The 18768-nt window shown below is 47.1% G+C and overlaps 1 protein-coding gene across 2 annotated transcripts in view; it reads right to left on the minus strand.

Moving 5' to 3' along the window:
• LOC119444540 (putative sodium-dependent multivitamin transporter) overlaps positions 1-18768 on the minus strand; it is a 113193-nt gene that overhangs the window by 85487 nt on the left and 8938 nt on the right. For both annotated transcript variants that reach the window (XM_049663417.1, XM_037708919.2), the window contains exons 5-7: positions 17898-17965; positions 16209-16360; positions 6436-6576 (exon numbers count right to left, since the gene is read on the minus strand). In XM_049663417.1, coding sequence (XP_049519374.1) covers positions 6436-6576; positions 16209-16360; positions 17898-17965 — 361 coding nt within the window. The remainder of the gene's footprint in view (positions 1-6435; positions 6577-16208; positions 16361-17897; positions 17966-18768) is intronic.

The following is an 18768-nucleotide window of genomic DNA, read 5'->3' on the forward strand; positions in this document are numbered from 1 at the left end:
GCACCAGTATCAACTAAAGCAGTGGTCGGCAATCCGTTAACTAGCACATTCACTTTGTTTTTGATCATCACAGCACTCAGAGGCATTTCATCCAAAGACCTTCCGGCGACCTCACCTCCATCGGCCGCGGATGCTAGTTTCCGGCGGGGGCGAAGATGCACGGCGCCGAGGGGACGGAGAACGACGAGGACGGTTAATTGGTGGTGTCAGGCTGCGGTCAGACGCTGGCGAATCGCTGCGTCTGATGTCGCGCGACAAACGGTCCGTGGGAAGTCAACTGGTTCATGGGTCATGCGATGTACGGGTTCCAGGTGGCGAGAACATCGGCGGTGTCCTTCGTGACTGACGGCGTTGGCGACAGTAACGAGCTATGTGTCCCGTGGAACCGCAGCTGTAGCACACGGGAGCGTCACGGTTCATTTCATTTCATTTATTTTCTCTCAAGGCCGAGGCATTACAGAGAGGAGTGGCGTACACAAAAAACACAAAAAAACACATTTTAGCAGCGTAGTGAGGTTACAAAAAGTGGTTAACAAGGGCTTGTTTGAATTCGTGCATATTTACGAGTGAAACAATGGAAGCGGGAAGGCGGTTCCAGTCGTTGCTTGTTGTGGGAATGAATGAATTGAAGTGCGTGTTCGTGCGGCAACATGGTACGTCAACTTTGAACTGATGATCGTTTCTGGAAGAAATGTACAATGGTGGTGACAAAAGAGAGTCTCTTAAAGTAGGATTACAATGATAGATCTTATGAAATAGACATAGACGCGCGATTTCACGACGAAGTGATAGTTTAGGCAAATCGAGATTGTACTTCATGGAAGTGACACTTGCTGTACGCGAGTAGTTACATAAAATAAAACGTGCTGCCCGGTTCTGAATTGCTTCTATGCTGCCAACGGTTCACTGTATACTCTTCAAAACCAATGCTTGCTCTCTGTGGGCGGTAAGCGAGTTCGTTCTCTTTTGGGTAACTCGCCTCCGGTGTTCGCTGGCATCCGTTGTATCGGTTGTAATTGGGGTCCTGGTAGTAGGGTCGACGTTGCTCTGGTCGCATCCCGGCATCATAAGTCACGGGGCCTTGGCGATAATACCGTGGCTCTGCCCATCGTGATCGAGCGTCAGAGGGAGCGCCGCTTGCGTAGACAAGTGGTGGCTGTCGAGGCGGTAGTCCATCATCCGCTGGATACTCGGAGAAGGATGAAACGGTTGTTTCAACAGCCAGGGACGAGCATGGGTGATAAGTATCGCGGTGAGTCACTTGTGAGTGCCGACTGAGCTCTTCTCGAGCTATTTGACGGATCGTTGAAGCAAGATCGAGCGACTGGTCGTTATCTATGCTTGCAATGGTCGTAACGTTGGCTAATCTGTCAAACTTCGGTGTAACGCGCCTCGTCTTAAGCTGCTCGAACGTGCGGCAGTGCCGGATGACGTCGGCTAAGGAGGCCAGGTTGTCTTTAGCGATCAGAAAGCTTTAAACGTCCTCGGTGATTCCTTTTAGGATGTACCCGACTTTGTCTTCCTCGGACATGCCAGAGTCCACCATCCTGCAGAGTTTTAGCACTTCCTCAATGTAGGTCATGTATGTTTCGCCCGGCACTTGCGCGCCTTGTGAATGCGTCTGCTCTGCCCTTTTCTTTTTCGTCACGGAGTCACCGAAGCGCTCTTTGATTTGCGAAACAAATCTTTCCCTTGTTGTGAATGCCTTCTCGTTGTTATCAAACCACACCAACGCGGTATCCGTAAGAAAGAACACAACGTTGGAAAGCTGAGAAGTGCTATTCCACTTTTTGTAGGCGCTCACCCGTTTGTAATGGATGAGCCATTCATCGACGTCTACGCCCGGCTTTCCGGCGAAGGGACGTGCATCGCATAGTTGCTGGACAGAACCGGCAGAGGCTGGCACAGGCCGTTGCTCTTCCGCGTCGCGGGACATCTCCAAGTCCGCTGGGTTCGGTAGAAGTCCAGCAAGGTGGCGGCTTCGACGAAGAACTTGCGGTATAACCTCCGTCTTCGGGTGTCGATTACCCAGCACCTTTCACCACAACTATTACGGAGAGTTGTGCAGAAATGACTTTATTTGCAGGAGATGGATGATGGTGACCGAGCAATCCGGCCTAGAAGCACTTCGTCCTCCTCTTCTTTCCAACTGCTTCTTGTATGCTCATTACAATATTATCCTTGAAGCACCTGCCTGGTCTGAACGCATTCTGTAGTTCCCAAATTGCGTCATTTTCCTCCACCTACTTCACAGTTCTAATTATATGGCTTGCATTGTCATTATATATATCACCGACGTTGCTGTAACTGGCCTGTACAAGCTCGTCCTGTCCTTATCGGCGTTGCCTTTGTAGATGAGGTTCATCTTGCTTTCACGACATCCAGCCTGAACTTTCTTCGTTTTAATCGCTTGCTCAATGGCATTATTAAGCAAGGCCTTGCTCTTTGGACATAGGCTTTTGATTAGCTGTAGTGGGATTTCGTCGGTTCCTGCGGCCGTGTTATTAGCGTAACTTTCTTCAGATTTTTTTTTTCATCAAAGCTTTTATATATTTTGATCTCTCAGTCTTCTCTGTTGTTTGTGGCTGTATTGTAGTCTGAACTGCGCTTTATTTTGTGTCGAATGTATTCCTAATAACGTATCTGATGTATCGCAGCGAATCGTCTCCTTCGAACATGTTACCGATCATATCCATTATAACCGTTTGCGAATTTTTAGTGGGAGCTCTGAGTGATCTTAAATGGTTACAAAAACTTTCTGGTGCGCCTTCGATGCTTTGCCGAATTTTATGCACCCAACCTTCTCTTGTCCATTTTATTTTGTTTTGCTCGAGCTCACCCCTCACACTTTTATTTTCTCGGTATGTGTTCCATCTAAGGAGAAGTTCTTTTTCGTGTAATCAAAAATTTTTGGCTTCTCGACGATCCCTAGACGCCTGCTTACGCTCTTCCATTGCTTGTTTTAATCCTAGTTCCACCACTTACAGGCTTCCTCTTTCCAATCCAACAATTTATTTGCCGTGTCTATGTTATCTCCTGCTGCATAACGTCTATATATACGATGGATACTTTGGAGAACTGAAGACAGTCTGGCGATTTATTTTGTACCCAATTTCACACCATTCAAATAGTTTCCAGTCTCTTCAACGCCATTGCAATGCAAGTATCTTTTGAACGCGTGGTCATTTTGATCTGACTCAGTGATGTCTTGCTACGCTTGAAATTCGTGCTTCGCCCTCACTCCCAACCCCACTACTGTGCTTCACCTCAGGTGGGGCCGCTGTGCAACCTCCATTCGAACGCCGGGTGGTCCGTCTCTTGCCTGAGCATGGTCACCTTTAGGAATACGAGGTCCTTAACACATAGCAATTATGCCACTAATGAAACGATAAACTTGAATCTAAATCTGAATGCTGACCATAGTTCTTTTAACGTTGCGAAGACGAAAGAATTCCGGCATTATCCATCTTAAGATGACCATCGAAGTTAATGCGGTTAACATTCAAGCAATATAGCGAACAAGTAGCGACACACCCTTTTACCTAAGCCAACTTTATTTAGAATCTGTAGTGGTCCTTCTGAGATTTCAAGTGCTTCGGCTATACGCGACATACACTGTACCCGTGATCGAACCACTTTGCTGTGAATCTCGCTAACCAAGGTCGTTCACGACCATGATGGCAGGACTAAGACTGTATGCCGATGGCGCATGCATGTGACGACGATGGAACTACGAAGAAGGAATGGCGTCGATGGAGCAACGAAGACGCATGACGACATTGAGATGCCGATTCTGAAGTGATGACGATACTATAACGACGGCTCTGTTACGAGCGATTACGTGAGGACAATGGGATGACGACGACAGTATAACGAGAATCGGACGACAAAGCTGGAATGATGGCAATGGCACGATCGTGACAGACAACACCACGGCGGCTGTATGCCTACGAAGGTATGACGGCGTGGCCATGTCGACGGTGGCCTAGATTACGAATCACCACGACGGTATCACGACAACAAATCACGATGGTATATCAACAAATGCACTATGGTGATCGTATGTCGAAAACGCAATGACGATGACTCAATGACATCGCACACGTGCATAATCATGATTGAATGACGTCAGTATGATTACGACAGAATGACGTAGATGGAACGGCGAAGGTCGTATTACGATGATGGCAGGACGGCAATTTTATAACGTTTCTGAAATGATCGCGACGGTACGGCAGCGCTACGAGCACGACATGACTACAACGGGAGGACCATGACTGTATGACGACGATGGAACGACCACGACGAATTCATGACTCCAAGGACATACATTGTGGCTCAAGTTAGTAGAGAAGCTGGGTCCCATGGCGTAATAAAATGATAGATATATAGATGGATAGATAAAAACTGCCCGAAGTAGGCAGATAAGGCTAATCGCATTGACAAGCAGGGCGTATAGTGAGCGCCAGTGATCACTGGCATCGTTTTAGCAGTGATTTAATAGTGCAAAAATGTAGTACAATGTGTTCAGTGCATCGTTGCTTTGTCGTGGCCTGCCCCCATGGACTTTTCCATAAACCGACAGACACCATGGACTTGAAATTGGCATAGAGCTTCAGTTTTTATAGTCTTCTGTTTTGTGAAGTTGCAAATAGCATGGCCGCACATTATCCGGGCCCGACTGAGGCCCGGGCCTGATCCGAACCCGAAGCTTCTAGGCCCAAGCGGAGGTCGGAACCGCGTCATCAATTGCTTACCCAGCCTGAGCCCGGCGCGGTGGCGGGTCCAGGTCAGTGCAGTACTCTACATCATACCTCAAGTAGCTGTGTTTAAAATTTATTTATTGAAGTAGCTGCCTAATTAATGTGCGCGGGCTCGTTTGATGCAGGTAGGACAGGAAAGCATTCGAGCACTTTTGTCCGTTACCCAACGGGTAAAGCCATCTGAGATATTCAGCTTCAGTTTGGCTTCCTTAAGAATATTGTGCTCAAGGTCTTTCGTTCCAGGATGAGGACACAGCCACATGAGATGGCGAACATCCACCGTGGACACAAGTGTCGGGTCCTTAAGACACCTTGTGGGTTCGTTACTTCCATATCCCTAGGTGCAGGTGACCGCCGGTGTGAGGGCCACCCCAGCCCAAAGCTTCCGAAGACAAACTTCATCACCCGAGAAAGGTTGCAGGGACGTGTGTCCCGGCGCAGAGTGAACTTCCGCGCTGGTAGGAGAGCTCAGATGTCCGAAGGAAGTGGGGCTGGTGGATTGTCAGGTAGTGACAGTGAGTGAGCCATGCGGTCAGCCATGTTATTGAGTGGACTCCCACCGTGTCCCTGAATCCAGTGCATGATAATTACGAAGTTCGACGACTTCAAAAGAACCGTATGCTGGACCATGTTGGTAGTCTATAGTACTTGAAACCACAGCGTGAAATTGCACAATGCCTAAACAAAGGTAGATGGAACAAACACTTGTTTATAGTAAATATTTATCGCACTATTTGAACGTCCTTGTAACTTTGTAGAGTTTCTTCCAAAATTACTCTCTTACTTGCCTCGTAGCAAGTCCACAGAATTAAATGAACAAATAAGTAGCTGCCAAACTTTATAATATCTGGGTATCTGTTCCGGCACACTTTAGCTGCTGATCGTAGCCTATCCTTTCCCACTACCCTTAACGGGGTACTTCAGTTGTAGAAAGCGAAGCATTCCGATGTCTCGGTTTGTGAAAGTGAAAATGGTTGGTTAGTATCACGGCGTGGTACTTACCCGAAATTTAGCTAATGCTCGAGGAAAGAAAACAGGGCCGTCTGACACCACTGAAACGATTTCTACTTTGCCTCTATTTTAGTGAACACAAATTCCGTAAATGAACACGGAAGGTATTCTGCCTCGGAATAAATAAATTACTTAACACCAGGATACAGTATGTTCGGTCATGAGTAGAAAAATATAGGCGGTATATTGAAACTTCTTTCACTTTCCACCTAATCTTGCAATGATGCTGAGGAAATGTTCTGCTTACACCTGAGATATCAGAGTGGTAACATTGCGGCCCGCTTCACGTTCCAAACTGAAGAACGCCATGATACATGTTTCCGTTTCGTCTAAGGCGCAGACACACGCGAGAGGTACGCCGCGTTTGTCTCACCTGCATGGGCATGTATCACATTGCAGCATATATCATTACTTATCTAGGAAGTTACACACTTCTCTTTAGGAAGACCAGTGTGTACAAAGTATGAATTTCGTCATTACATAGGCAGACAATTTGGCTTACGGTTCGGTCAGTATTAATTGGACGTTGTCAAAAACGTAAATTGTTAACCGCATGAGAAGGAATCTATTCTAAAGATAATAATATAACAGACGATATCCAAAAGAAGTATGTCGAAATAAACAAAGATATAAAGGGATATGTTCATCTAGTAGCGCTTACCTTTGTGCATCACGGAGTGTTCTTGAGGCTAAGTAGCGCTGCACCATAATCTGGTCCAAGCCCGCCCGATAGATCCAACACCAAAAGAGTCCGATGAGACATGACCAAAGGTTCTCGTCCTGAGTGAAATCTAAATTGTATCTGACGATGAAAAGTTTTACAAATCATGACAGGTGTTCAGGTAGTCATTTCACATTTGTATGAGTTGTGTTTTGCAGAAGTTTGTAAAAACTGACAATTCCCTCGCCTAACCTTGTTTTAGTGTTAAGCAATGGTGGTTCTCTGGTTGAAAGATCAGTTCGAAATACCTTGACCATATAGTTAGCCAGAGGAATAGGGAGATCCGCTGGGCATAATTTTTAATTTGCTAAAACTCCATGGAACTCATGGGGATTGATCTTATTTAGGCGCAGCTGATCTTGAACAATGTATCCATGGGTCATAAAAATGAGAAAAGGAAACATCAGCATAGAGATGATTTGATGATAAGGAGTGCTAACAAAGACAAGAGCGAAAATTGAATTTGTGATTTTAACTAACACTAAATACGATTGAGAAAATGTAGTTTAGTTCAGTAAGTTGTCTCAGAAGTAGGACGGATAACCGGTGATATATAAAAGTAACATAGGAGAAACGCAATTTATTACTACCGAGTTTCTGAGTCCAGTGATTAGGAAATTTGTAGGCTTGAACGAAACGGACAGGGGAGAAAAAGTTTATGGGAACTTTATATTCATCTCTGATACGTACATGTGGCCGTACAAATTAAAGCTATTTCATGCTGTTTTCATCCTAATTTTCTTACGTCAGAAGTGTGCAACGCTGGGCTAACTGGGTAAGCATGGTTAAGCAAGCGTTTTTGCGCTGTTTTCGCCTTTTTCTAGACCCTGACCCAAATTTACGTAACTGAGCGGTGACCCTTAAAATGTTTTTGAACAGCCCAACCAAGCCCCCTTCTGTTTTACAAAAGGTCATTTTTGTTTGCTTTGAAAACACATTGCATTACCTCATTGACAGGGTTTTCTTATCCAATTGGCTGACAAGAGGTAAAGAGTGCGCAGTAGTGGGAAAGGTTTCAGTGGGTCCGAATTAGCACAATGCAAGCAGATAACCGGATAAGGAGGGTCGTTTCGGAGCCTGTGATTGGTCACTTTCCTATGGCTTAGCTTGTGATGGCTGGTCTAAAATCACGGTGGTGTGCAACGCAATAGCGAAAATTCCGCTAAAACATATCCTCGGCGAGGAATAGTTGGCAGAGCGATGTTATACTTGTCTAAAGGTATTGACAGCGTTGTACTTTCGCGCAAAAATTCTTATTATAAGCATACAATTTTATTCTCCCCGCCAGCTCCGAGTAGCCAGGGGCACAGCGATCGGCGGACAGCCATCTTCTTGAAACCATCGTGGAAGGTCCGTGGCAGAAATAGAATACAAACAGATTGGAATAACTTTAGGTAATAGATGCCCAAGGCTTGCAACTTTATATGACTATATTGAAATAAAATATATATATTGTGATCCAGAATGGAATCGATAACGAAGACGACAAAGAGGAAGAAGAGGAGAAAGAAGACTTGGAGGACCGTCACGGCAGTATAATAGTATAAGTCGAGTTATGTTTTGAGTCTTTCGAAGGTGAGGACTTCGTTTCAGTGCCAGAAAAACTGATCCCACCTGGCCTACTCGAAACCATCACCAAAAAAGCCAAAGCACTGATCAGCGACGCCACCGAAATAGATACTGTGAAAATCGACATGCAGAATTAGAATATATATGAGGAAAGAAATCGCAAATAAGTGCGACGCTCAAGCCGATACAGATCGGAACGCACTGCCACCTATAGAAAGCATAGTAAATGCTATAGCGCAAATAAAGCATGCACATGTGCAGCACATGGAACAACAACAAGCAATTTTGAATAGAATTGCCGCGGATGCGATACGCCGAAGGACAGTGAAGCCGGAAATCGTCGATGTGAGCACAACTGGCACGGCTCCTCTGGCTGGATTTTTTCCGGTGCGCGGGCCTGCAGAACCACTGATTAAGTGGGTCCGATCGAATACTTAACTTGCGCCCTTGCCTATTTGGAAATGCTAAAAACTGGTATGATCGGCGCACCACAAAACATAAAAAAGAATTATAGCAAACGTGGCGGAAACTTTCTATTCCGGCATTTCAAATGAACTCAGTCCACTTCAGGGACAAAGCAATGTTTTGCAAGCAGAGACAGCTATTAGCTGGACTATTACTTTGAGAAGAGGCGCCTACTGCAATTGGCGGACCCCAAAGTTCCACATTCCTGTGTCGTACGTACCGCCAGTGACACACGGGATGACAAAAGATTGCCAGATACAAGTCCAAGTTGGAGCACCGTCTACTTCCAAAGAACTTCTCTGCTGCTTAAAATATGTGTCGTCCGAGTCCTGGCCTCAGTATCCGCAAATAACCGAGGTGGAATTAAAATCGAAGAGGGAATGGAGACCGAACAGAATAGAATATTGCTCTGCCAACAAGATTTGTCACATCCCTGGTCAAGGAGAATTCGCTAAGAACATGTTCGGAAAATCCGCGAAAGTTGGGACATCTGAGATGCAATAGACAATATTCCTTGGGAAATTAAACACTTTTTTTCTGTCCCAGTGATTGTGAATAATATCGATATGCCAGCGGACATCGATGCAGGTGCCTCAGTCAGTCTGATAATTGAGAAGAGTTGGCGAAGACGAAATCGTTGCCGGAAGAGTTGTGAAAGTTCGAGGTTACGACGGGCTGGTCAGTGTCGTGTCGGTGGCCCTTGGAGCGCTGTCTTGAGGACCTACCCTCCGGCCCCCAAACCCAATTTTTTCTGAGTCAAGCTATTTCTCTCTCTCTCTTACCACTGTCATTGAAAAGAAAATTGTGCCATCATTGCCTTTTACTGGTGCTAACATATGGGGCAGAAACTTCAAGGTTAACAAAAAGTTAGAGAACACGTTAAGCACCGCGCGAAGAGCATGGAAAAAAATATTTGGCGTAACCTTAAGAAACAGGAAGAGAGCGGTGTGGATCCTAAAAGGAACGGTGATAGTCGATATTCTAGTTGACATTAGGGGGGGGAGGGGGATGGAGCTCGGCAGGCCTTGTAATTCGTAGGGCAGATAACTGCTGCACCATTAGAGTTAAATAATGGGTGTTAATGGAAAGGAAGCGCCGTCACGGCAGGAAATTAGGTGGGGTGATGAAATGAAAAAAATTTGTATGCGCGAGTTCGAATCAGCTAGCACAAGACAGGGGCGATTGGAGATCGCTGGGGGAGACCTTTGTCGGAGCTAACACGAGAAAGATCCAGCCCTGACAGCGTTGAGTTTTCGAACTGATTTTTGAAGTCTCGCTCTGCACCTGCCGCGCGGTCGAATGCCAACTTCTTCCTTGACAGGCGCCGCATGCTGAGGCGCGACAGGGCTCCTCCCCCCCCCCCCCCCCCCCGGGGAGCGTGAGCCATTGGAGTCTCCCAGTGAACGTGCTTGGATGTGGTTATCCAGACTGGAGAGGGAAGCTCCGCGGACACGAGAGCGGCAATGTATGCAGGTTTTAGTCGATCGGCAGCCACGACGTCTTCACGGCCGTTGATGTCCAGCGTGAACGTCTTAGGTGTGCGATGGAGTACGCGATATGGGCCATCATAGGCCGGTATGAGTGGTGGCCGTATTTGGTCACGCCGAACGAAGACGTGACTACAGTCATGCAGATCCTGGCTGACGAAGACAGACTGGGGGTGTCGGTCGGCAGGAATTACAGGAGCAAGGTCGTGAAACGTGGTGCGCAGCTCTCGAATGTACGTGGAGGCATCATGAGTGGAAGGGGAATACAACGGCTCAATGAATTCCCCTGGAAGACGCAGGGACACGCCATAGACTAGTTCGGCTGATGAGCAGTCGAGATCCCTCTTCAATGCTGATCGGATGCCCAGAAGTACGAAGGGGAGGTGATCAAGCCAACGTTCTCTTGGCTGGTGAGCAGTGAGGGCAGATTTCAGTTGTCGATGAAGCCGTTCGACCATGCCATTGGCTGAAGGATGGTAGGCAGTCGTGTGGATGTGTCGAATGCCCAAGATATTGGCAAGTGCGGCAAAAAGGGCCGATTGAAATTGACGACCGCGATCGGTGGTGACGACAGAAGGGCATCCAAAGCGTGATACCCAGCCGTTTGTGAAAGCCTTAGCCACTGCCGGGGCTGTAATGTCGGAAATGGGAAACGCTTCCGGCCATCTGGTGAAGCGATCCACACATGTCAGTAGGTAACAGGCCACTTGTGATGGTGGAAGAGGGCCGACGATGTCGAGATGGACGTGGGAAAACCCGGCGTCGTGACGCCGAAAGGGGGATGGTGCCGTGACCGTGTGACGGTGAATTTTAACACGCTGGTACTGAAGGCAGGTTCGCGCCCAGCGTCGGACGTCAGCATTGATGCTTGGCCAAAGTAAACGAGATCTGACTAGCTTCTGTGTCGCACGAATACCCTTATGGCTCATGTTGTGCAATTGATCAAAAATTGCACGACGAAAAGCTGTAGGCACGAAGGGCCGAGGAACACCAGTAGACGTTTCGCACGTTATTAATGAGGTAGAAAATGGAAGCAGGCACTCCGTGAAAGATAGAGACGTGGATGAAGAGCGAAGACTATGCAGCTTAGGATCGTTCCTCTGGGCAGCTGCTAGCTCTTCCATGTCTAGTGGTGGCTGGGTCGACAAGGCATCGATGCGTGAGAGTGCATCAGCGGCGGCACTTTCCGGCCCGTGGACGTGTCTGAGATCCACGGTGAACTCGGAGATAAAGCATAATTGACGGATCTCCCTTGCAGTGTAATTGCCGTGATTGCGATGGAAGGCAAACGTCAGGGGCTTGTGGTCTGTAACAGATGTAACGTCCCGGCCCTGCAGTAAATGGCGGAAATGTTTGATGGCGAAGTACACCACAAGGAGTTCTCGGGCAAATGTACTGTATTTTTCTTCCGGTGGTTTGAGTTTTTGCGAGAAAAAACCAAGGGGCTGCCAACTTGATGCGTGCTGCTCGAGAACAGCGCCAACTGCCACACTCGATGCATCGGTGATGACACGAATTGGGGCATCGGGAACGGGATGTATGAGCATGGTGGCGTCTGCCAGAGCCTTTTTGCCAATGGCGAAGGCAGATGCGGCATCGTCGGTCCATTCCAGTGGCGCAGCCGGGTCTTTTTTTATGGCTAATAGGTCGGTCAAGGGCATTAGGAAAGTGGCACACTTAGGAAGAAAGCGGCGATGGAAGTTTATTAGGCCCAGGTATTCTCGGAGTCGTTTCATTGATGTCGGGGGTGGAAAGTCTAGGATAGCCTTCACTTTGCTGGGGAGCGGTTGGATACCCTGTGGAGTGACAAAGTGGCCTAAGAACTCGATTGTAGCGACGCCAAAGACGCACTTATAGGGATGAATGACGAAGCCGTAATCATCCAGACGATGAAACAGGGTGCGCAGGTGGTCTTCATGCTCAGGGCCCGATGATCTTGCAACCAGGAGGTCATCAAGGTAGGTAAATACGAAATCGAGACCTCGCGTGACCTTGTTGATAGTGCGCTTAAAAGTCTGTGCTGCGTTGCGCAGTCAAAAAGGCATCCTTACATATTCGAACAGGCCAAATGGGGTGGTGATAGCCGTCTTTAGAATGTCAGCGGGTTCTACAGGAATCTGATGGTAAGCCTTCAATAAGTCAATCTTAGAGAAGATCGTGCACCCAGCCAAATTTGATGTGAAATCCTGTATGTGAAGAAGTGGGTAGCGGTCTGGTAAGGTGTGGGAATTGAGAGCGCGGTAATCCCCACATGGTCTCCAGTCGCCAGGATCTTTCTTCGGCACCATGTGGAGTGGCGATGCCCAGTTGCTGGAGGAAGGCCGCACAATGCCAAGTTCAAGCATGCGCTCAAACTCACGGCGGGCGATGGGGAGGCGTTCTCCAGATAGTCAACGAGGCCGTGTAAAAAAGTTGTCGCAGTTTCACCTGAAAGGCGAAACATCAATTGCTATAGCAAATTTGTAGAGAGCTATACGGAGTAATGATAGTAGCTTTATCAGGTGTATAACCTTGGACATGCAGCAGCACCGGCAACACGCAGAACTGTTGTCGACGCCGTCGGCGTTTTGCCCGCGTTCGCACAAAATGCGTACGGTGTTGGTGACTGTTGCCGGAGCCTCTGATTTAATAGGCACTTGATGCCGCAGCTAAACGTCGCCTCCCTTCCCTCCCCCTCCCCGCCACGGCCTTTCGCGCGTCGGAAGAAGGCGCGTTTGTTCTACATATATGGTGATTGTAAAGGAGGAAAGAGACGCCTACTTCTGCAGCCCTTAAGGGAGCACGGCGCACAACGCGCGGTTTTTCTTCGCCGTGCGTTCACTGCCCGTGAAAGCGCGCGTCCCTCGCGCCTTTTCACTCGCACATACAGCGTTCGGCGCGCGGCGACTATTTCATCTCCACTGACGTCATATGGAACCTCACGCCAACGGCGACGGCGACGGCAGAAATCTGCTTTGGAGTGTCCATATAATTGCTATCGCAATAAAACGGGAGGTCCAGTGGTCACAATGTGGTGAGTGACGGAATGCTTCACCGGTGACTCTCTGGTGTGCGGCTTCGTGATGTGGGGAAGTCAGCGAGTATTTTTGCATACGGCGAAGCGGGTGTGAGAGCTCGAGGGCTCGTTGACGAGGAAGTGCAGAGTATATCATTGATGGATAGGCGCGTGTTGAGATCGATGAGGCAATGAGCATGCATGTCCAAAGCAAGGTTGAAAAAACTGAGGAAGCGGAACGTACGGCGTAGTCCAAGGTAAAATGTAAGAGAGCGTTGGCCGTGTGTGGGAAGGTTGCGTGTTTGAATCACGTCCGAGTCACCATTAACTGTCGGAGCTAACACGAGAAAGATCCAGCCCTGACAGCGTTGAGTTTTTGAACTGATTTTTAAATTCTCACTCTGCACCTGCCGCGCGGTGGAATGCCAACTTCTTATTCCTTGACGGGCGCCGCATGCTGAGGCGCTACACCTTCAACCGGCACAGGACATAAAATAGGCTGATAATATACAGGGTGTTTTAGCGAACACTTTTAAAAATTCGTGAAAGTTGCCTGTGGCAGATAGAACAATTCTAGCTCATGAGCTCATTTACTCGAAGAGGCGGACACTACGTGCACAAAAAATTGAAATGCATAATCTACTAATTAACAGACATTCACAAATTAAGTTTTTAACTAATTACCTGATGGCCCATATTGCAATTTACAAATTGTAGCCGTGGAGTTCGCAAAGTGGATCCACTCGGAACGAATTCTCGGGATGACACCAGTTTCGAGATATTAATTCCCGAACTTTGCGGAGAAATGCATTGGCGTTCCAGTTAATTTTGTGCTTCCATGCAAAAAGCGATGTTTTGTTAAGAACGTAACTGGAACGCCAATGAATTTCTCCGCAAAGTTCGGGAATGAATATCTCGAAACTGGTGTCATCCCCAGAATTCGTTCCAAGTGGATCCGCCTTGCGAACTCCACGGCTACAATTTGTAAATTGAAATATAGGGCATCAGGTAATTAGTTAAAAACTGAATTAGTAAATTTTTGTTAATTAGTCGATTATGCATTTCAATTTTTTGTGCAAGTAATGTCCGCCTCTTTGCGTAGACCAGCTCATTAACTAGAATTGGGCTATCTTCCACAGGCAACCTTAAATAAAATTTGAAAGTGTTCGCTGAAACACCCTGTATGTGCAAGGAGTCATTTGATGCTACACGAACTTAAAAAAAAGAATGTATGTGCCCGATAGTAAAATAGTAACCCCTGATCAAAATTACTCCGCGATAGATAGATAGATAAACTTTAATGCAAAGATAGTTTTGTCTTGCCCCAATGGGGCATCGCTATTGGTCGGGGCCCCTAGTCAGGGCTCCGCTGGCTCTTGCCATCTTCTCTGCTCTCTGGATCAGCTTGAGCTGCTCGTCGAGGGCCGAGCTGGACAGCAGTGCCTCCCATTGCTCGCTCGTGGTGTTCGTGTCATGGTGTTCTGTGGTGTGTAGCGCGCACTTCCACGTAATGTGGTATAGCGTTAGTGTGGCCCCACACCACGGCCATTCGTCACTGTAGGCTGTGGGGTGCATGCGATGAAATTTGTGCAGGTTCGTGTAAGTGCCTGTCTGGAGCCTACGCCAGGCAGCGGCATCCTCCGTCTTTAGTATTCGATGGGGCGGGGGATATCGCAAGCGACTCCCTCTGTGGTAGTTCAGGATTGCTGAATACTCGGGGTCAACTGGGTCAGGGTCATCTGCAGTCGGTGTGATGAGTTCTCGGTTATGTGCAAATTCTCGAGCTGCTCTGTCGGCATACAGGTTACCCGTGATGGCAGCGTGACCCGGTATCCAAATGATGGTTTGGATGGTGTTGTCGTCAGTGTCCTTGGGTATTTGGGCTAGGACTTGTGCCGCAGGTCTTGCGATTCTTCTCTGTAGGAAATTGAGGCAGGCCTGCTGGGAGTCCATGAGGATCGTCAGTGGTTTGTTTGCGTGTTGGCCTTCGGGGATGGCTAACGCGATGGCCAGCCTATCGGATTCCGTGATCGTGCAGGGGCGGGTTGATGCACTGGAGGTGACGTGGCCTCGGCGGTCACAGACCACTGCCACTGCGCCCTTTTTCTTCGTTCCGTACATAGCGGCGTCCGTAAAACGGGCCGGGGTATGGAACGTGACTGTTTTCTCTATGTACTGGGCCCTCGCTTTCCTCCTTCCGGAGTGTAGGTTAGGGTCCATGTTGCGTGGTATTGGGGCAATGTTATACCTGTCCTGGACGTGACGAGGTATCGTGCAGGTTTCTTGGGTTTGTATTGTTGTGACTTTGAAGCCCAAGGTTTGTAGGACCTGCCGGCCCGTGTGAGTCCGCGCAAGTCTCTGTTGTTGTGAGACGTGAAGGGCTTCTGTGAGTTCGCTGAGGCTGCCACGAGGCTGCCATTACTTCTACGAGAAATCAATATGCCCTAATTGATTATTTCACACAATTATTCTAACTACCTTTTTGTTACATCCTTTACGACACATATTTCAATCTAGGAAATGTAGCTAGTGAGCATGCAAGGCATAAAGACTAAGAACGAATTCTGAGGATGGCAATGGTTTAACGATATGCGCCGTGAATCTTGCAGCAAATACACGCGGTGTTTCTGCTTCTTTAAAGCAAACACTGTTTTATACGTACAAGCACAAAAGTAACTTCAATGCCGATGCATTTCGTCGGAAGACTTGAAAATTTATATCTAGAAACTGGTTCAGTCCTGAAATTATTTCTACGTGGACAAGTTTTCCATACTCACGAGCTATACTTTTGTGAATTCAAATATGTGCCTTAAAAATAATTTGAAAAGCTGGTTGGCGTATTTATGTTAATTTTTCAATTAGGTATTTGAATTTCTACTGGAAGTAATGACCACTTCAACGAAAAATTTAGATCAAGGGTTAGAATGGTAATATCTGCCACAGACAATTTTCAAAAATTTGGTGCCGCTAGAAAAATTCCCGGTATATTTAAACAATAATTCAGATTCAAATGTTGAAGAGTATCTGGAACTACTTACTAGTGCACGTAAGCCATATGGTGAAGTCAACTGAGGCAGCACATTGCTCACTAAAAATCGTTGGGACAGCATGAGTTCTGCAGTCGCCATAAGTAGGCTGATAGCTACTGTACCTTCAATGTGACGAAAATGCGTCGTTCTAGGGATTCGGTGACTTACTGAAAAGCATACGGTTTGAAGTCCTCGAACGTCATTGGCCTTAAATGTCGTTTGCTGGCGTCCCAGATCACTTTTATTGCAATAGTGGCAGGTGCTGCCACGATAACTACGGCTTGAACACAGTCGGTCCATACCACACCTCGTAGACCACCCTGAAAGCATGGCGAACACGGTGCACTCAAATCAAGCCGCTGCAGCAGGCACAGGGGAAGAGTTGTTGCTAGGGGAGATTAAACTGATTCAAGGCTGGAAAGTTACGTTCGATACCTAAGTCTTCTTGATTAATACTTCTGCGCAATACCTATAATAGTTATCCTTTAATGGATGCAAATACCCTAATTAGGTACGACAGTCGACCAGCAGCTCTTGAAATAAAAAAGAAAATTCTAAAGAGGGTGTTAAACTATACGCAGGAATTTTGCCTAGACACTATTGGCTGTGGCATATCACCAGCACTAGGCCACAACAAAGCGGGAATAATGGTGTCATTATTTTTTACATGGCGTGTAACAGAGCGCTTATGCATCGTCGGCAAGAAAACAAAGATGCTAATGATTTATTTCAAGGGAAAACATTAGAAGATCATGTACTAATGGAGTTAAAAGTCATAAAGCCACAAAGGGGTGGGGGGCTTTATTTATCATTAATCACCAAATGATAAAGTGCTCCAGACATTCGTGACACGGAAAGTATAGACATATCGTCAACTCCCAGTCTTTATGCAAATGTCATTGTCAGTTCTCCTCCTCATTATCAGTTTCATTCTCACCATTTGGCCGGGGAACACAAAACTTAGCACACCGCCGCCATTGGGAATCAAATCGACTTGATAGTTGGATTGCGCAGTGGAGAGCCAAATACACGGAGTAATGGTGCAGTTCTTGCGCTTGGCAGTTCCAGAAGATTTTGCATACCAGAGAGCCTTTGAGACACGAGTGGTGTCTGTGCATGTATTTCGGAGGCCACAGCGCGCTGTACGTTAGGAAGTGGTGACGGGCTTGTGCGCGTACCAACGTTTTTCTAAATAAGTTCGCACTGTCTGCTTTGAGGGCCCGCTGTACTGAGCAGCACACTACTTCAAAGCAGCAGGAATCTATCAGCATTACTTTTATTTCTGCTGTTAGTGACATAAGCATTCATTTTCCATGTAACGGCACTTTCCCACGCTGCCTCGCGTAATACTTGAGTTATTGAGCCTGTGAAAAAATTTAATTGTGGGGTTTTACGTGCCAAAACCACGATCTGATTATGAGGCACGCCATAGTGGGGGACTCCGGAAATCTGGACCACCTGGGGTTCTTTAACCGAAATCTAAGTACACGGGTGTTCTCGCATTTCGCCCCCATCAAAATGCGGCCGCCATGACCACGATTCCCGGCCACGGGAATCCCGCGACCTCGTTCTCAGTAGTCCAACCCCATAGCCACTAAGGAACCCCGGCGCGGGTGTATCGAGCCTGTGAGGCGTGTGAATAAAATATTAATGTACCACTCTAGATTGTCTTCTTGAAATTTGACGAGCTCCTTGGGCGTCTGATATTGTATATTACGGGAAAATTTATTTTTCCCTGACATGAACAGTGCAAAGGAGTATATGTACTGAAGCTGTGGTGTGCGAGCAAAATCTTTGAAGAGCAAGTGGTACGACAGAATAAGTAATATAAACTGGGTTGCCTGGAGAATCTCTTACCAATGCAGTATATATGGTCCCAGTCAAGCCGATCATGAGGCTGCACCAGGTAACAGGAAAATGAAACACTGTTGGCGAGAAAGTGAGGGAGAAGCGTGATTGGATCAGTGTAACTTATAACTGGTTGGCAGAATCTGTGAAGATTGGATACTGAGAAACTGAATTTTATACTGAGAAATACCAGAATGCTTGCTTCGCCTTTTTTCTTGCGTCCTCATTGTAAAGACCGTGCCCAATTTATGCACGCAAACGCTAAGGTAAATAAGAAAACTCCATTATTATCTTTTACTGCAGACCATATTTAGGAGCTGACATGGGCCGTTCTTGTCACGGCACATTTCGTGTAGAGCCTCCGGTCTAAACACTACCTTGGCACCCGTTCACAGGTGGTTGAAAGGTAAGCTAAGCGAGCCGAAGGTATTACAGATCTACAGCACTGACAACGGTAACATTCTTTTTTGCTCATTGCCGAGGGTGTGACAGTTCACTATGATAGGGATGCCACCTTCAGTTTCTTCTGTAATTTTAGCCTTCTGTCGTTTTAGACGAATTGCCTGAGCTGCATGTCCTGATTTCACTATGATAGTTCAAAGGAGCAGACTTCGCACGTTTTTAAAGTATACGTGCTGACATCATTTGTTGTTATACTATTCTGCCAAACGAAGTTCGTCAAAAGATCAGCAGATATCCGCCTTAGTCATTCACTCAGGAAATCCTGCATTGATCAGCCAGTTGCGTTTGGTAGCAGGCGGATATCATTAGTAACTTTTCATAGCTGTTGCAGAATAAGCACAAAAGTGAGCAAGCGGTCCTACTAAGAGGATGCGTCTACAGTGCCGCAGAAAACAGCCGTGATTCCATGCATTGATGG

This window comes from Dermacentor silvarum, chromosome 3 (assembly GCF_013339745.2).
Source record: "Dermacentor silvarum isolate Dsil-2018 chromosome 3, BIME_Dsil_1.4, whole genome shotgun sequence".
Lineage (NCBI taxonomy): Eukaryota > Metazoa > Arthropoda > Arachnida > Ixodida > Ixodidae > Dermacentor > Dermacentor silvarum.